The sequence below is a fragment of the Pipistrellus hanaki genome (genome assembly GCF_964339955.1).
Source record: "Pipistrellus hanaki genome assembly, chromosome: 3".
Taxonomy (NCBI): Eukaryota; Metazoa; Chordata; class Mammalia; order Chiroptera; family Vespertilionidae; genus Pipistrellus; species Pipistrellus hanaki.
Window position 1 is genome coordinate 20661857 of NC_140505.1, and position 18898 is coordinate 20680754.

Below are 18898 nucleotides of genomic sequence, written 5' to 3' on the forward strand. Positions count from 1 at the left end.
CCAGAGGTTCTGATGAGCAGCAAAGTTGGAGAAGGGTTGGTGTCCGTGAACTCAGGGAGAGGTGAGGCCAGGGCAGGCTGCGGTCAGCGGAGCATGCTCCAAGAAGATGCTGTTTCCCTAGAGCAGATGGGGCTGTGGCCGGGAGAGGCAGCTTGCTGGTCCCCGACACCCTGCCCTTCCCCAGGTGCTGCTTCCTGCTGGTCCTACCCTGACATCTGGCTGCCGAGGGCCTCACAACTCGGCATGTTGGCACCTGAGCAAGAAGTGTCTGCCTGGGGCTGCCGCACTGGCAGCGCGCTGTCACCATTAATCTCCTGGGCCCGGTAATTGGAGTGGACACGGAGCTGTCGCTCTGGATCAAGCCTGTGATCCTGGGGCTGTTTTCTCCTGTCACTCATTTCCCTCCGGGAGGCGAGGGCAGTGGGGGGAAACCGCTTTTGCAGACGTTTGTCATGCTTTCCTGGCTTCTCCTGGTGGAGAGGAGGTACGCGTGAGCCTCCCGCAGACCGTGGGTGGGCTGTGGGTGAAGGGAGTGAGGACACCCCCAGGGTAACTGGGCCTGGAGAACTGCTGTCTCTCTCTCTCTGGAGCACAGGACTGAGGGTGGAGCAACCTTGGAGGGTGGAGACGATGAAGTAGTTGAAATCTGATCGGCTCCTATCTGTCATTGCGCTTGGGTTAGTGTCCGAATGGCTCCCCCAAACCTACTTCATCGCTTGTAATTCAAGATAGGGCCCTGGGGGCCTTGGGGTTGTGGTTTGGAGCCAGAAGACTGAGTTGTGCAAGACCAGCCCTGAGACTTGGCATCTGCACCTTGTAATTAGCATGCGGGTCAGAGATAGGAACCGCCATGGCTCAGCTCTCTATGTATTTTCACGTCACTCTCCCAACAAGCTATGCAGCCGGGCTCATGATTGCATACAGTCCCGCTGCACTAATGTCCTAAAGCTAGAATTCCAACAGCTCAAGCTTTTTTAAAATTACAGTGTTGCTTCTATCAGGGCATCGGGGTGAAGTCAGGAGACCTGCGCTGTGGTTCGGCCTGTGCCACCAATTATGTTGCCTTGGACAAAGCCCTTCCCTCACAAGTCACTTTTTCAGGAACAAGATGAGGGGCTGGCGGTGGAGGAGGTGCTCAGCGTCCAGGAGAGGCCTGTGGCTCCTTGTGGCTCTGGGGGCCACGCAGACCTGGGCCTGCTTTTGGACGCCTCACTCCCCGAGGAGCTGAGTGTCTGCCTGGAGTGGCTTATGTTCCCCTCTGGGGTAGTCATCTGGGTGCTGGGGTTCCATTTGGACTCTTGATTTAGGGGCGGTAAGACCTCTCTCTTTCCTAAAAAATAAAACAAAAGGAAGTCACTGTAGAATTGAAAAGAACGAGTCCATCAGATCACCCACAGTTGAAATGCTACTTTGGTTTCTGAAAGGCAGCTTTGAGACTTACGGTCTTATTTATAAAAGGGAGTCGGAGGGAAGATATTCTTTCCAGATTTCTTACTCTGAAATCCGAAGGCTCCGAGAAGCCTCTTAGCATGGTGTGATTCCCGTCTGTTTTCTCGTGAATAGGATATTTCACGTTACATTTGCTTCTAGTGATGTGTGTTAATTTAGATCATTGGGCCTAGAAGGACTCTTCCCTCTTATTAAAGGGCCTGTTTCTTAAGGGCCATCTCCCGGAAGGACAGGTCATTTCACTGTTAACCCTTTAGGAAATTTACTAAATTCCCATTACCCAAGAGCCACCTGTGCTTATCACTTTGCCGTGCCCCAGGTAGCGGGGGCTTCAGGGTTATTCTTTACGGCTTATGGGAACAGTTTAAGAGGTGATAGACAGGTTCTCAGGCCCATGGGGGAGAGGTTTTCCAAGTTACAGATTAGGAACTCCACAGGTGTGATGTCTTAGCCATCTCTCTGCTACCCTGTCATCCCTGTATCATCGCTTCATTTCTGACAATGGAGAAATTAGAAAGCCAAAGCGATTGCCAAGTTAAACATGGCCACGCAAGGTGCCTGTGAGTTTCTTGCTGTTTGAGTAGTTTGTTGACTTTGGGCTTTTATAGAGTGTGGACATTAACGGCCTTGTGCAATAGACTGGCCAGCTGTACCTTTGATTTCTGTATTGTGTGAATCTGTACCCGACTTATTACGAGAAGACTTTGAAGTGGCATAAAACAGGACCAAGCCAACAAGGGGATCAGGTTAGTCAGGACAGAAAAATACAGTAGCTCACACTTGCCGAGAGTCATCTAGGGGCCAAGTGCTGTTACATTTACTTACTCAGTCTCACAACTGCCTCGTGAGGTAAGCGCGGTTATCAGAAGGGAAAACTGAAGGTTAGAGGAACTTCCTCATAGTCAAATGGTGGAGCCCACATTTAACACCTCTCTGTGATACGTTAGCCCTGGGTAACGTTAGTGCACACATATAGCGGCAAGAATGACCACTGTTTTGCAGGGGAGGAAAGGGAGCGACAGAATGGGTAAGTGACTTGCTCAAGGTTGCAAAGCCTGTACGTGGCATCAACAGAACGGGAAGCGTGGTCTCCCCGCTCTCGGTGTTGTTCCCGTGGCCTCACGGGACATCCTTCTTAAAATGAAAAACATATTTCGTTTCAGAACCTGGCAATTGGGGCAGGAGCTGTTGGATCTTTGCAGCTGACCTACATCTCGAAGGTAATGTTGGCCTGGAGCTCTGGGGATTCACGTTCTGTAAGTAGGTTTAGTATCTAAACAAGAGGAAGTGTCACGTTCTTCGGGGTTAACATTTGGGGGTGTCGCAGGGGCAGCTCCCCCTTCACCAGCACTGCCTGGGAAAGCCCTGCTGCTGGCCGGGAGTGGGTGGAGTGTGGTCAGCAGCTTCTTGGAGGGGGGCCTTGCAGCCTCTTTCTCCTGGGACGCATCAGTCCTCGCTGCTCTCAGCTCCAGCCAAGGCGGTATCGGTGGTGGGGGTGGGCGTGGGACATGACCCTTTTTGTATCGATAATTGGGACAAGGAGGAACACGAAAACAACAACAAAACCCCCAGGGACTGTAAAGGATTCTCCCAGAAGGTGTCATTAAGCAGGAGCAGCTCCGAAAGAGTGGGGACTGCACTGGATTTTTATCCATCACCTGGACGGGATACCTCAGCGGGAAGGCTGAGATACACGGAGAAGGTACTCAGGGGTACCAGGTCACTGCTGTAGAGTCTGGCAGGCGGGCTGGCAGGCCACCCCTGGTCTAGTTTGTGCAGACAGGGTGAAGCAGCCCCTCTTAGGTGCTGAGACGCATGGAAGGGCTTGGCGGAGGGAGCTGGTTGATGATGCCCACATGTAGCTGCTGAACTCAGCTTCTTTTGGCGGCCCCTCCCTGGAGAAGGCCCCAAGGCTGACCCACGGAGCAGCAGTGATAAAAAAGGTCAGGGATTTAGAGCCTCACCAGAAAGAGGAACACTTTGTTCAGCGAGGAGAGCCAGGTGGCGCCCAGCCAGTACGAAGGCCCCGGAAATCCTGCTCTCCCCTCGCATCCCTCCCTTCAGGCCTCCGGGGACCTCTGTTTCCTTGTCCAGGTCCTCCCACCCCCAGGGGGTAGAGATGGGGTGTTGGGGCCATCATCTGAACAGCTCCTGGCTCTTTTTTTTAAAATTTCTATTAAATATATTTTACAGAGAGGAAGAGAGGGAATAGAGAGTTAGAAACATCATTGAGAGAGAATCAATGATTCTCTTGCACACCCCCTACTGAGGATGTGTCCACAACCAAGGTACATGCCCCTGACCAGAATCGAACCTGGGACCTTTCAGTCCGCAGGCCAACGCTCTATCCACTGAGCCAAACCGGTTTTGGCTCCTGGCTCCTTTGTGTAACAAGCTTTGGGAGCCCTTGGGTCCAACCCTCCCTCTCAGCCTGTCAGGAGGTGAGTGGCGGCTGCAGGGGCCGCAGGAGAGTCTGGCAGAAACAGCTGGGGGCAGAGGCCCACTGCAGTGCAGGGTCTAAGTCTTGGGAGAGAGGAGATAAAGACCTGGGGGCAGAGGGCAGGGCCTGTGAGAGCTCAGCTTGGTGCATGCCTGTGCCAAGAAAAGCGGCTGCCTCCGGACAGACAGGACAGCAGCTCGGGCCACCCCTCCCTTGTCCAGACCTGCTGGATGTTCCTCTAGGCGTTTTAGAGGAAGAGAGTTCCGTGTTCCTGAAACCCCAAAAGCTGCCTGTTGGAGAGGGTTTGGGAAGGTTTTTTTTTTTTATGGGAGAAGAGTGACTACGGTCTCTTGCTGAATCATAATTTATAAATGTGGCTCAGATGAGGGTTTTTAGAATTCTCAGCTTTGGAGGTGGCCTCGTTTAGAAAGGATGGATCTGCCTTGTAGCCTTTCCTGACAGGAACAGGGCTGTGTGGGCCTTTTACAAAACCCACAGCCGCCCTGGCTCAGGTCACTCAGAGCTGAGGGCCTTTAACTCCCGCCCGATCCCGTTCAGGAGTTTCCCTGAAAAATCTTAAGGCGAGGTACCAGCAGCACATTCAGCCTTCAGGTTATTTTGTATTAACCCCTAGGTGTTCCCTCCCAGAGTGGAGGGTTTTTTGTTTTTGTTTTATTGATTTTATTGATTTCAGAGAGTGGGCAGGGGGGGAGGGGGAGATAGAAACATCAATGATGAGAGAGAATCATTGATCGGCTGCCTCCTGCACACCCCCTACTGGGGATGGAGCCCACAATCTGGGCATGTGCCCTTGACTGGACTCGAACCTGGGACCCTTCAGTCCGCAGGCTGACGCTCTATCCACTGAGCCAAACCAGAGCAGGGCGGGGGGGGGGGGGGGGGGCGCGGTGGGGGGAGGGAAAGAGGGGCAGGTTTAACCACAGTGTCGGCCTGCCTTGTGGTGTATGTGTGGCTGCTGTTCAGGGGTGCTCTTTCTTGAGGGCCAGTGTTGGGAAAATGGGGTCCTTCAGAAAGGCCAACAGAGATGAAAGTTCTTGACTTGATGTCCTTCAGGGCATCAGTCCCAGCAGAACCAGTTCTTGGGCAAACAAGAAAATAATTGATGCTGGCCTTTGGCCCTTCTACACAGCCAGCCCCACTGCCCTGGCCCCAGCTGGTGTCCTGTTTTGTCAGGGCCTTGCCCTCAGTAACTATAAGGAAGACCTTTCCAGAATAGTGGTTCCTGTCAACCAAAATCCCCCAAAAGACTATTAGAACATGGAGAGACTTCATTCAGGTGAATGGTTTGCAAGCTGGGGAGATGCAGCTTCTGGCCGAAACTAAGTGTGCCATCTTGTATAGGGAAAGTTCCCCACCAGGTTCCCAATTAGATCCGTTGTATGCAAATGAGGCATCCAAATTGTATGTTTCTGATTGGTGCCAATCATGTGGTCCCAATTCACAGGCATTCGGTAGTATCCTGATTGGTTGTTAATGGAGTTATGATTACGATTGGTCATTTTAAATGCAAATGAGGGTATAATTGTATAGTTTGGATTGGATGGGGCAGTCTCAGTCTGTTGGTCCAAAGACAAAACCAGGAACTCTCTTACAGTATTTGCCTCAGATAGCTTAAGTAAGCAGGGCAAAGAGCAGGAAGCCAAGAGTTCAGTCTGGGGTTCTTCCCTGAAGAAAGACTACGTGAGAAGCTCCTGTCAGCAGATGGCCGCTAGACTTATTATTTATAACATTTGGGTCCTCGTTGGACCATGGGAATCCATCTCAGCATAGAGAAAGTTCATATCCCTTAACTTTTTTTATGGGGTCCTCATTCCTAACTTCTGGGCGGATCATGGATCCTTTGGAGAGTCTGATGTGAAAAGTGTGGGCTCATTGTCCAGGTAAAGAATGTATGGGGTGTACACACCAAAATTTTGCCTGTAATTTCAGGGCTCATGGAACCCCTGACTGGCTCAGAGATCCGTCTTAGAGCCCCTCCCATCGTTCTGTGTAGGTGGCTGCTTCTTCCCTTCCCCGGCTCCAGGAGCCTCCTTGTAGGGCAGCGTTACCCTGGGCCCCTGGGCAGAGCTGCACCGGAGCTTCAAGACCTTGTTCTGCAGCTGCTGCTGTGCCGGAGGGGCCCCAGCTCCACTTCCGGCCAAGGCAAGGCAGGGTGGGGCTGGCTAGCAGAGCGCTGCCACCGATGAGCTGGCTGGTCCTGTGGTCTGTGTTTAATCTGATAAGAACAAGTTCCCGAGAGTGTGTGTCACTGTGGAGCAGCCTCATCTGCGTCACTCTCCGGGTGACCTGTGCTCATGCCCCCTTCACATCCCCGACTCCTCTCACTGCTTGCATAACCCAGGATCCCACTAGTCAACCACAGTTGTGCAGGTACTCAGTGGAGGCCATTTGGGCCACGCAGACGGTTGCCCTTGGCTGCCTTCTCTAGTCAGCCTGTCAACCACACTTCTTCAGGACCTTCGGCTCCTTCACTGTGTCTGAGTGATGCTGCCCAGCCCGGCCTGATCCCCAACATCTGGGGGTGTGGGGGGAGAAGATATATTCCCTGGGACCATGGATTCTGCTTCCACAGTCACCAGAATGTCAGGGGGAGGCCTGACCATAGTAAATGAGACCCGATCCCCCCCATCTTGGCCCTTCTCTCTGAGGGGCACAGCACAGGTATATATCATTTCATTTTCCTCTTTTGCCATTCCTGTGACCATAAGAAGGGGACTACTAATTTCACTCTGGTTTTGCTAATCAGGAAGCTGATCAGAGAAATTGAGGTTCTTACCCTTGTTTAACAGCCCATCAAGGGCAGAACCAGAACTGATGCCTTGTGAATGCAGCAAGGACCTGCTTTACCAAATAGCCCTTTGGTAAGCCACGAGGCATGACGCAGATTCTAGATGTGCGTGCATACCCCTGACTGAACACTGGAGAACGTACTGGTATAAAAACAAAAACAAACAAATGAAAGGGTCAGTTCCCATCATGAGCACATGGGTAGCATTTTCTCAATATAGGTTGGTCATCAATTGGCGGTCGATGTGGACCATTTGTCACTCAGCCAGGGTGAAAAGTGCCCACTAGTGTTGCTCTTCCTAGTCAGTGACCAATGGCAGTTCTGGGAGCAGGAGTCTTCAAATAAGCTGGAGTCTCCTGCCATCCCAAAGCCGAAAGTAGAAGGGATGCCATGAAATAGATGTGTTCTTTCAGTCGGGATAGCCAAGGCAGTTTTACGGTGGTCAGGGTTACACAGGAACCACGGGTAGGATCCACAGGCACACAGAGGGACAGAGCAAGAAAATGAGTCACTGACAGATTTCTGTGAGGTGGCCGCCCCTTCCCTTCCCCGGCTCCAGGAGCCACCTTGTAGGGCAGGGTTGCCCTGGGCCCCAGGGCAGAGCTGCACCGGAGCTCCAAGACCTTGTTCTGCAGTTGGGGTTTGAGCCGTGGTCCTCTGGCACCAGAGCTGAGGCTGTACTGCCTGTCTTTCCTTCGATAGGCCGCTACCTCACTTCCCATATGAAGTATTGGGGGCAGGGTTAATGTTAGTTGTTAAGGAATCTGGGCAGGTTTATAGAAAGAACTTGGAGCCCACAGCGAGAATCCAGACAGAGGGGTGGGTCCGTCATTATCTGACCCTTAGCACCTGGGAGACCTTAATTTTGACTTGAGATTTTTCCCCCTTAGTTTCTGGCTTCATGCCTTCTTTTAAAGCAAGAACCACTCCTGGAGCCCTCTGTGCGAACAAGTAGGAGAATGTCCTTGCTGGAAAGGGGATGAAGGGATGGTGTCCACAGGAGGATTATGGCAACATGGGAATAGTTCTCGGAGGAAGGTGGCTGGCCCCTTGGAAAACGCAGGTACAGTGGTGGAGGCCTGCTTCAGGGAGGTCCATCCTCCATCAAGGGCAGTCACCTAGTCTTTGTGGGCATGGGATGGAACATGAGCTGCTTTCCTTTATCTGTTCAGTGTATTTGAAGCTCAGTGAGGGGGATTCACATAGACACAAGCACAGGAACATACATGCCAGGGGTAGGATTGAAAAAGCAAGATGAAATCAAACAGCAGGAGGTATAGAAATAGTTCTGCTTTCTTAGGCCCTTTTCTTAAATACATAGTTATGCTCTTTGATTCCATTGGCCCCTCTAGGGACATGTTAGAAGTGTGTGCTTTCATGGTTAAGCAGTCGGGGTAGATAGAGAGGAAATCTATCAGTGTGTCCAGATGCAGTGAGTGACCAGCTGCCTCATCTTTCTGGGAGCGCTAATTGAAATCCATGTATTTGTGGCAAAACCACTGTCAGTTTGGAAAACTGTTTAGGCAGGTGGCATGGTGGCTGAGAGAGGAGTAGAATCTTACTAGTGCGAGTGGGGCCAGTATAGGTTTTGTGGTCCCAAGAGAATTTTGTCAGGAGTCAATGGCTATTAAAAGTGTTTTTGCAAAAATCAAGATGAACACTGACATCAAGATAGTGGTTATCTCTGAGGGCTGGGAATGGAACTCTATCAGGGAGGGGCATCCAAAGGACTTCTGAGAAATGGGGCTGATAATGTCCTATTTCTTAATCCGGATGGTGAGTACAGGGTTTCCACGTAATTATTATTTTCAAAGTGTTCACATATTTATATGCGGGTTTTGTTTTTTGTTTTTGTTTTTGTTTTGTTTTGTTTTTGTGAGAAAAGTTTCAGCAAAAAATTGGGGGGGAATGCTTTATAAATATTGTTAGAAACATAGTTATGTTTCTTTTATGTTTTTATTTGATATAGGTGAGCATAGCCACTCCAAAGCAGAAACCAAAGACTCCATTTTGCTTTGGTAAGTACTGAGCCAGAAGATGGGTTTTTTGAAAACTCCTACAGCAACTTCCTCTTTGGCATGGAGATGGTCTTGTGACCACCTTTGACTTACACCCTGTGTGTGTGAGTGACTTCAGTCACAGCGATGTTTCCTGGCTCTCAAGTGATACTGCTTTCCTGGGTCTCACCACAAAGTTATCCATCACCCTAAAACAGACGTTCAATGGCGTTGCAAGTTTTCCTGGCTCCACAGGGCGAGGTGCAAGGTATCTACTAGAAGTTTCTAGAACCCTCCATTCAGAGCTCAATAGTGGTGTGCTCAGGAAAGGTGGAGACTTCGGAAAGTTGGGGGGATCATAAAAAAGAAGGAGTATTCTGTTGGGGGGTCTCATTTAGTATCGCCCAAAGAGTGACAGTGTTGGGGTGACACAGGAAGCAGAGCCAATCCATGGAGGCCTCACTGAATCATCGGTATTTATTTGGCGCCCACTGTGTTCTCAGTACTGTACTAAGTGCTACAAGTGAATGCTAACAGATAGTTTCTGAGCTAGCAGGTATTCTCTCGTATATATAGCATGATTCTGAATGTAAGCTCATGAAGGAGGGGTATTCCTCTGCTTTGTCATTGCTGTATGCTCAGCATGTAGAGTAGTTCTGGCACATAGAAGGTGTTGAATGAATGAATGAGATAATGAATTCTGTGTCCCATGATTCTCACCCCTTCAATAGTTCAGGCTTTTTGGTGCTAGGAGAGTACAGTGGTCCCTTGAGTTGTCCTCTCTCCCAACTTCAGGTTGGTTCAAGCTTCTTAGGTGCTCTGATTCTTCCAGTATTTTTCATATCATAGCTAAGCTTGAAAAGGACTCTCTCCGATGTTGTGGTCAACAGGTCTATTTAAAAAAAAAAAAATTATGAACCCAGAAGTAAATTGTTGACCCTAATGGAGGGCTCAGAGGAAAGAACAGGTTGAAAATGAGGTCAAGGTCACAGAGTTGATGATTTGATTTCAGGCAAGCTTTGTTCTCTTTTCCAACCACAGACAATACTGCTAACCCAGGCAAGCTGTGCCAGTGGAAACAGGGGCCCTGTGGCCAAAATTATAAATGTGTCATCATGAATGTAATTCTGTTGGCACCTCTAAAAAGCAGTTCAAGCGTGTGTCTTGTTGATGGCAGACTAGCAGCCTCATCACCGCACAAGAGCATGTTAAGGTTGTTGCTAATGTCAGGTGTCATTCTTGGAGGCCAGTGGAGTAAACCACACTTAAAAAAATGTTTTCATTGATTTCAGAGAGAAGGAAGAGGGGGTGAGAGAGATAGAAACATCAATGATGAGTTAGCACTATCAATCACTGCCTCCTGCCCACCCCCTACTGGAGACTGAGCCTGCAACTCAGGCATGTGCCCTGACCAGGAAGGAAACGTCGAACTCCTGGTTCATTGGTTGGTGCTCAACCACTGAGCCACACTAGCTGGGTGATAATCTACGCTTTTAAAGAGGGAGCATTGCAGCCTGCTGTTTCCCAAATAGTCATGCAGGTGCCTTCCCACATGGGATCCTCCACCCCGCTACTTCAAGTACCTTAGTTTGTGGAGTCTTGGTGTTGCATGTGTTCTGACCTGGATTTTTCTCCCTTCTTCCCCACGACTTCCGCAGTCATCAATGCGCTCTCTCAGAGGTATTTTCTTCAAGCCAATGACCAGAAAGATCTGAAGGACTGGGTTGAAGCTCTGAACCAAGCCAGCAAAATCACTGTACGTATGATTGCTTCTCCTTTCTGCAGGGGTCCGCGCCTCTTCCTGGCACGTGGCCTGGTTGGGTGGGGGACAATTCCAGTGGCAACAGGGGCTTTCCCAGAAGTTCGTTCTAGACCCAGTTCCCCTACCTCTTCTTACACCTTGGCTGACCACAAGTTGCACAGAGTCTGGGTTTGAATCAAGTTCAAGGGGAAGTTTATGGAGCATCTGCTGTGTGCTTCCTGGAAGGGCTCCGGGTCAGTTGTGTTTTGGGTAATGCTGATTCAGAAGGTGGTGGGATTGGAAAATGCGTTGCTGACAGCGAGAAATAGAAGGAAGGGGAAAGCATATGAGGAGGGAAGTCGGAACTTTGTCCTGACTTGAGGGGATGCACTTCTTACTTTAAGAGGTGGCCTGTGGGAATCCCTCGAGGCCACCCAGCAACCTGTCCTGCCGAAGCATTTAGTTTAAAAGCATCACTGAACTCGTGCACTGACTGGCCAACCAGTACTTGACTTGATGAATAAAGAAATCCTTTCTTCTCTTTTAGAAAAAGAAAGGGAGAAGGGTTGGAAGGAGGAGATGGAAAACTATGATTTAGGAAAAAAACAAAACAAAAACTAGACCTTTGACCAATTTAGACAGACATGTGGCATAATAAACATGGTTTGTATGCTGAAAAGTTTGATTTTCTGTATCCTACAGTCGGAAATGCTTGCATTCCAAGGGCTCCCAATAATAGCCATCATGTGCTGGGGCAGATCTTTCTCCAGATTCATCAGGGCTCCTGTGATTTAACAGGAGAAATCTGCACATGTCCAGCACTTGTGATGTTGGACCTGCAGAGTGCAGTTCAGTCACGGAAGCAGTTTTGCCTGTTAGGTTTGCTGTTCTGAGGAACTTTGGTAAACCCGTGCCGAGGGAGCAAAAGGGAGGGCATTGCTGCTAACCCATGGGCCTGTTCACCCGTAGGCTGTGTACGTGGCTCTTGAGCGCTGTTAGGTGAAGGTTTTCTTCATTGGCGTTGGAGTCTTCCACAGTTCGGTGTTTCTTTCACTGTCTAGTACTCTATCCTCGTTCAGTGTGTCCTCCGGGGTTTCCTCTTCTGTTCCTGCCGGGTGAACAGAGCTGCCCAGGGCAAAGCAGCAGAGAACCTCTTCCCCTCTCTTTCGTGCCTGGAGCACAGAGTGGCTCTAAGCAGCTCGGACCCCTGCTCTTCTCTGGTCTCCTGGAGCAGGAGTGACAGGCCCCGGGAGTGGGAAGAGCAAAGTGGCACCCAGAGGCTGGAAGTCCATGTCTGTCCTTCCTCGGGGTCCCCACAGTCTCCACGACCCCCTCGCTTTCCTTGTTACGCTAGTCACATCTCCTCCAAAGACTATGTGGGACAGAAGGAAGAGGACGGGTACGCTATGTCCTCCTAATCTTTTCATGTTCTGGAAGTGTTGGCTCCTTTCTCCACTTTTGCAACATCTTCTATTGTGTATCCTTCCTTAGCGGGGTTAGGATGAGGGGTGAATGTGGGGCTGGAGCACCTTATTCGTGACACACATATTTATTTTATACAAAGTATCAGGCACTTGGGGGGAATGCAGAGATGAAAGGGTATTGAGGTAAACCTTCACACGTGCCATATGTTCACCCCCCATGTCACTCTTGTGAAAGAGGTGGTTTTATTGTCATCTTTTCTATAAGGAAAATGGAAATCAGGGTCTTGCCTAAAGTCTAGGAGTTAGTAAGTGGTAAAGCTGGGATTGAAACCCCAGGGCCCTCTGGCTCTCAGGACCTAGGAGTTTATAAAAATATTAAAAACGAGCAGCAGTGTTAAAATAGATTAGCTTACTCACCTCTTTTACCTACGTGGCTTCATTCTAGCCTTATAAAAACCTTAAGTAGGATGGGCAAGTGTTATTATCCCTATGTATAAAGGAGGAAATGGAAATGCCTAGAGATCAAAGAGGGTTGGTTGCCTAAGGTTCTGGAGCCAGGATAGATCCAGTGTTTCTGCCCACAGATCACTGTTCATATGAGGCTAAGGTCATTAAGTCCTTATGATCGAAGAAAACAGTTCCACATGTGGTATTTAAAGAACTGGGCTTTCTCAGAGTATTAGCATTTCTGTATTTTTTTTCTATGGCTGCTGCAACAAACGGAGTGGCTTACAACAACCAAAATGTATTCTCTTCCAGTTCTGGGGGCTGGAAGTCCAAAGTCAAGGTGTTAGCAGGGCTGTGCTCCCTCTGAAGGCTCTAGAGGAGAGCCCTTGCCTCTTCCAGGATCTGATGGCTCCCAGCAGCCGTTGGTGTTGTCCTCTGCCTTGTATCTGCTTTATTCTGTTTCTGCCTCCATCATGGTATGGCTGTGTGTCTGTGTGACCTCCCCTGTTCTTATGAGAACATCAGTCATAGAACTTAAGGCCCACCCTAAATCATATGACCTCATCTTAATGTAATTCCACATGCAGAGACCCTATTTCCAAATAAGGTCACATTCTGAGGTTGGGGGGGGGGGCATTATTGAACTCACCGCGTTTCTATAAAGGGCTGTGCAAGTCAGGCAGACCTTGGGCAAATTACTTCATTTTCATGAGCTTTGTTTTACCTCACTTATACCAAGTGAAGCACAGTCCCCCACCCCCACACTCCTGAGGGATTGTCCCTTATAGCAGTCCAGCTGAGCCCGGTGAGAAGAAAGATGAGTCCCTGCAAGTCTCATTACACAGCGCACATGAGGTCCACGTGGATCTGCAGCCCCAGAGAACACACCACAGGTGGATGGCAGAGGGCACACCTTCACATTGGCTGCTGGGCCATGGGCAGACCAAAAGGATGACCTTGTTTTCAAGCTCGGAGCATAGTTTTTGTTGAGTTTGTCCTTCATAGACCGCGTCAAAATCTTCAGGGGAGGAATGGTTTTGGAAAGGAAAGGCTGGTCGGAAGCAGCACATGCTCGCTGCAGGGGCACGCACACTGACTACCAGCCGCTCTCCGGGTGGATGACAAGATTCTGAGAGGCCACAGGGTGGCCGAGCTTCTCTGAGGCTTTTCCTGGCCACTGCGACCTCAAAGCCTATGTCCCTATTTCTTTGCTGAGTTTCAGGGATTCCTAAGGGTCATTTGGGGAGAATTTCTGCTGTTCTGTGGTGATTTTATCTCACAATAGCAAAACTCTGGAGGAAATTAGAAAGGGTGATAGGTAAATAAATAAGTAAGTAGGTGTATTAAGTGCTGGGGAGTCAGGCAGTCCTTGGGTAAATCACTACATTTTAATGAGCTTTTGTTTACCTTACAATGGAGGGAATAATGACACTAATGCCTACTTGATAGGATTGCTCAATATTAGGGAGAATGCAGAAAGAGTTTAGCTCATTGCTTGGCCTTGAATGGAGTCCCAAAGCAATGGGAAGACTGTTCTCTCTCGGCAGCCAGAGGAAACGGCAGGGTGGGTTTGTGGCCCAGTCTGGCAAGGTGGTGGGCAGAGGTCACCCTTGCCTCAGTAAGCGGAGTTTGCAGGCAAGAAAGAGTGGTCTCATCTTTCTAGGGCCCCCCCGTGTAATCACAGTGGTCTTCCTCCTTTGAGTGGATACCAGACGGAGTGGTCCTTGGTCCCCCTGAACTGAGAGCTCTTGAAGGGTCTAGATTCTTGGGTCTTTCTGACTCCCTAGGCTGTGGAGAAGAGGAAGAGGGTGTTAGCTTTTCTCACTCAGCCTGCAGTTCCTTTCCTGGCAGAGCCACGCAGGGTGCTTGAGTTCTCGTGAATGAGAGGCTCTGTGATGCTGTGGACACCGCACCAGCTGGGAGTCAGGGTCTGCTCTCTGGTTAGTTATTAGTCATGGCTTTGGCCAAATGACTTGAGTATTCTGGGCCTCTCTTTGTCTCTTGCAAATGAATTTTTTTTTTTTTTTTTTTTTTTAGAGTTTGCAAACTTTAAGGGACAGGGAGGAAGTAGACAGGGAGGACGAAAAACAACCCAAGTGAGGATAGTGCCATGAGGCTCTGGAGTGGGGGCGGTAGGGTCAGTGGCAAACTGACAAATATACTCCCCCTTTAAAGAGTGAGCTGTGATGGGGCTGGAAATCTGGATTTTTATGTGTAGTAGCCTAAGTTTTTGTTTTTGTTTTTAGTGAGAATTCCTGTTTTTTTTTTTTTTTTTTTTTTAATGATTTAAATATATTTTTATTGATTACAGAGAGGAAGGGAGAGGGAGAGAGAGAGAGGAACATCAATGATGAGAGAGAATCATTGACCGGCTGCCTCCTTCACACCCCACACTGGGGATCGAGCCCACAACCAGGGCATGTGCCCTGACCAGGAATCGAACCGTGACCTCCTGGTTCATAGGTCAATGCTCAACCACTGAGCTGTGCTGGTCAGGCAGTATCCCAAATATTGAATGTAGATCGAAACATGTACTGTGTAGAGCAAACAAAACACAGTTTTGGCAACGTCTGCCTTTGGGAACCAGTTTGCAGTATGTGGCCTGTGGTCTCAAACCAGCCATGAACATGCCATGATTGCTGGGTCAGCGTGGCGAGGGACAGACATAATTCACACTTCAGAAAGGGCTGAGTTTGTACTGTTAGCACCATTTGTGAAATGTCAGTTAAAATGATTTGTAATACTTTTGTGCTGTTATTTGTGTTTCTAAAGTTTTTAGCTGTATATGCGCTGTCATTTGATAACCACAGCAGCTCCACGCCATAAATGTGATTTCTTTGTTTTTGCTGGGGTTACATAGCCCTTTCTTTCTTTTTTTAAAAATTAATTTCTTTATTGATTAAGGTATCACATATTTGTCCTCAACCCCCCATTTCAATCCTCCCCCTACTCATGCCACTGGTTAGGCTCATATGTGTGCACATAAGTCCTTTGGTTGATCTCTCTTGCTTTCCATTTCATACAGGAGACCGTGTAGGTCCAGAGAGATTCAGTGACTTGCCGAAGGTCACTGGGCCAGTCAGTGACAGATCAGGGCTTATACCCTAGCCTGTGGGCTGCAAAGCTCATGCTCCTTAATTCTGTATCATATACCACATGCTTGTTACCTGTCCCCTGGCATGCTTTTTTCTGTCTTCATATTTCTGGTTCCTTCTCCCCCTCCAGGCTACTGTTTGCATGTCCCTTCCTCTTTAGACCTCCGCTGACCCCTCCATGTCTAGCAGTTCCTCTGCTGCTGTCTAGCTCAGCTCCAATGTATATTTTTCATGGCACTTGCCAAGATTTGTAGTTATTCTGATTGTTTTGCTCTGCAGGTGTTGTCCGTCTCCCCTAGTAGCACATACGTGCCATGAGGGCAGGACTTGTGTCTAAATTTGCTGTTTTATCTTTAGTCTCTTGCCAGGGAAGGGTTGGCTCACAGTAGGTGCTCAGTACATTTGTTGGGGGTGTGTGTGTGTGTGTGTAGTTGCTGGCAGACTTATCCATATTCTCTGGATCAATGAAAGGCCTGGGGACGAGAGGGGTGTCTTGCTATAATTTAGAATGTTAGCTTCTCTCACCCCTCTCCATCCTGCTTTTGACTCCCTGCTCTTCCTATGCTTCTGTTCCCTGGTAACTGCAATTCCATCGTTCTTCCCAGGTACCCAAAGTTGGGAACCTGCCTCTGACGACGGAAGTTCTCAAAAGCTTAGCAGTCCCGCCAGCCCTCGAGAAGAAGCCGCAGGTGGCCTACAAGACAGAGATCATCGGAGGGGTGGTGGTCCACACGCCCATCAACCAGGTGCTGGGCTGGGGCCGCCAGGGGGCGTGGGGATACGTCTTGCCCCTGGTGTGTGCAAGTGTGCACAGAGGGATATACCGAGGGCTGGGTAAATGGGGCGAGGCGGAGCCACATTGGAGTGGCAAGAAAATGCCGGGTCCGGGTGGATGTAAGTAATGGCAGTGCAGAAACTGAGGCCACGGAAGCTCGAAGCTGTGTGGCTGGCAGTTTGGGAGGAGCATGTGTAAACCCTCTGAGGTGTGGGGCTGAGGAAGGCCCGCGACGCTTCTTTGCTCCTCCTTTTTGCTTTCTCTGTCTTTCCTCTCGCCTGGGCCTGCCCACCCTCCCTAAGCGATAGTCCATGAAAGCACTTGGTACAGCGCCTGATGGGAGCAAAGGAAATCCGTATTTTCTGGTTTAGTTCGTTGACCCTCATCGTGGGCGAAGAGGCCAGGGACTTGGCCAGAGGGAGCTGGGGTGGCGGTGAGCTGAATCCGGACGGAGGGGCAGGTGCTAACCCGGACGCTGTTTCCTTGTAGAACGGTGGGGACGGGCAGGAAGGGAGTGAGCCAGGCTCCCACGCCATCCTTCGCCGGTCTCAGAGTTACATTCCCACGACGGGCTGCCGGGTGCCCACGGGCCACCCCTTCATTAAGAGCGGCTACTGTGTGAAGCAGGGGAATGTGGTGAGTGTCCGCGCTGGGGCTGGAGCGGGTTGTGGTGACTCCTTGAGTCGGTGGGGGTGGGTGTAGCCTGGGAGAGGCATCTGGAGGGAGGAGCTGCAGTCCCCTGTGCCTCCGCCCCAATCCTGAGGGGCTTGGGACCAAACACTCACCCACAGGTCAGAGGCCTTGCCTTGATGGGAGCCGGGCTTCCGTGGGCTGTGTCCTGGGAGCTTAGGGTTAGAACCCCCGGCGGCACGCTGAGACCCCTTCCTAACGGCTGCTCTTCACTCTGCATTTCAGCGGAAGAGCTGGAAACGTCGCTTCTTTGCGCTTGATGACTTTAGCATCTGCTACTTCAAGTGTGAGCAGGTTTGTAGTTGCTCGGGGCCTCTGAGAGGTCATGGAGGGAAGAGGAACATGGTAAACCTATGTGTGTGTGTGTGTGTGTGTGTGTGTGTGTGTGGACAGAGATGTGGATAGAGATGTGGACACACACACACAGACTCCCAAAATGCCTCTGTCTTATCTCCATCCATCCTGTGTGCTCGTGATTACAGTGGCCCGAACTTCCTCCCTCCTTCTATGCAGCGAGCTGTCCTATGGTCAGAGCCACAGAGCATCTTTGTAGATTCTTTTTACTCTTGATTCGTTTGAGACCTTGCCTTGCTTGTAACCTGGTTTTAGCCAACCACCTCCAATGAGAGAGGCATGTCCGTTAGCTGGTCTGGGCTGTGGCGTTATGGGGATGGCCTCGTTGATCTATCTCTCCATTTCTCCCCCCCAGGACCGAGAACCACTGCGCACTATATTTCTCAAGGATGTCCTCAAGACCCACGAGTGTCTGGTCAAATCTGGGTAATTGTCTCCGCTTATTTTTTTCCTCCCTGATCTGAACCCCCACTTGCCCTCTGGAACCGCTGCTTACTGCCCTCTGCAGCTCTGTTCGCGTCTTCTTCCAAGACAAGGCTTAGGCCTGAGGTCTCGTGGCGGGAGTCACCACCCCATCCTAGCTGACATGGGTGTGAGGTCACACTGGGCTGGCGTATCCTCTGCCCATTGCTTTACTCTGGCTCCTGGGGAGATGAGCCTGTGTGATAATTTTCTGATAGAGAAAAAGAAAACGTGTAGGAACAAGGAAGAGAATGGCGCTGAGATGCTTCTTGGAGGGAGTGAGATGCTCCTCCCACAGGAGGCCTGGGGCTCAGAGGGGCCTGTGCCCTCCTCACTCACTTCGCAGCACTTGTGGGCAGCTCACTCCTAGCCGGTGCTTCCTCCCTGAATTTCTTACTCTCTCTCCCCCTCCCCATCCCCTCCTGGACAAGCCCCTGATACTCCTTCACACAAGGGTGATATAGCAACTCTGTCACCTGCACTGGGCAGGAAGAGAAGACCTTTTTAATGTGCTCCTCTTTCTGCTAGGAAATGGTTACCTTCCAAGTGTCATGGTGCATAGGGTGATTTGTGGGCCTGGGGTCCACACCAAATACAGGCGCTCCTGGAACTAAGCTTTATAAAAGCAAGGGCATCTGGACCTCTAGAAACCACAAGAAAAATAATTTGTAACTGTGTCGTGATGGATGTTAACGAGACCTATTGTGATCATTTTACAATATATGAAAATATCCCATCATTATGGTGTACACCTGAAACCAACATAATGTTATATGTCAATTTTCTATATATAGGGTGTCCCCCAAAATGTATGCAGTCAAACCTCGGTTCTCGAACATTTCCCTTCTTGAACATTTGGTTCTTCATCAAGTTGTTCACAGAAAAAAAATGTCTTGGTTGTTGACCAAAACTTCAGTTTTCAACCTGACAACCCTTTCCTGCTGACACCTCAGCGTGATAAAAAGAGTCTCTCAGGCAACAAACAAGGGAGAGAATGCTGTTGTTGCTGGGGAAATCCACAATTAGCACGATTTTAAAACATGAAGAGGCCATCCAGAGTGCTAATGTTCCTAAGGGTGTGAACGGGCTCACAAACCAACACTCACAGGCAATGAAAAGGCAGAAAAACTGCTGTTGATTAGACAAATGAAGAGGCGTTAACCAGTGATAGCAATTCTGAGGCGGTGATATATGAAAAATTCGTTTCAGGCTAGT

The 18898-nt window shown here is 49.7% G+C and overlaps 1 protein-coding gene across 3 annotated transcripts in view; it reads left to right on the plus strand.

Moving 5' to 3' along the window:
* The window catches only part of PLEKHA2 (pleckstrin homology domain containing A2), a 57692-nt gene that overhangs the window by 23123 nt on the left and 15671 nt on the right, over window positions 1–18898 (plus strand). For all 3 annotated transcript variants that reach the window (XM_084879754.1, XM_084879753.1, XM_084879755.1), the window contains 7 exons: window positions 2613–2669; window positions 8668–8716; window positions 10354–10451; window positions 16008–16148; window positions 16667–16813; window positions 17093–17161; window positions 17577–17647. In XM_084879754.1, the coding sequence (XP_084735880.1) occupies window positions 2613–2669; window positions 8668–8716; window positions 10354–10451; window positions 16008–16148; window positions 16667–16813; window positions 17093–17161; window positions 17577–17647 (632 nt within the window). The remainder of the gene's footprint in view (window positions 1–2612; window positions 2670–8667; window positions 8717–10353; window positions 10452–16007; window positions 16149–16666; window positions 16814–17092; window positions 17162–17576; window positions 17648–18898) is intronic.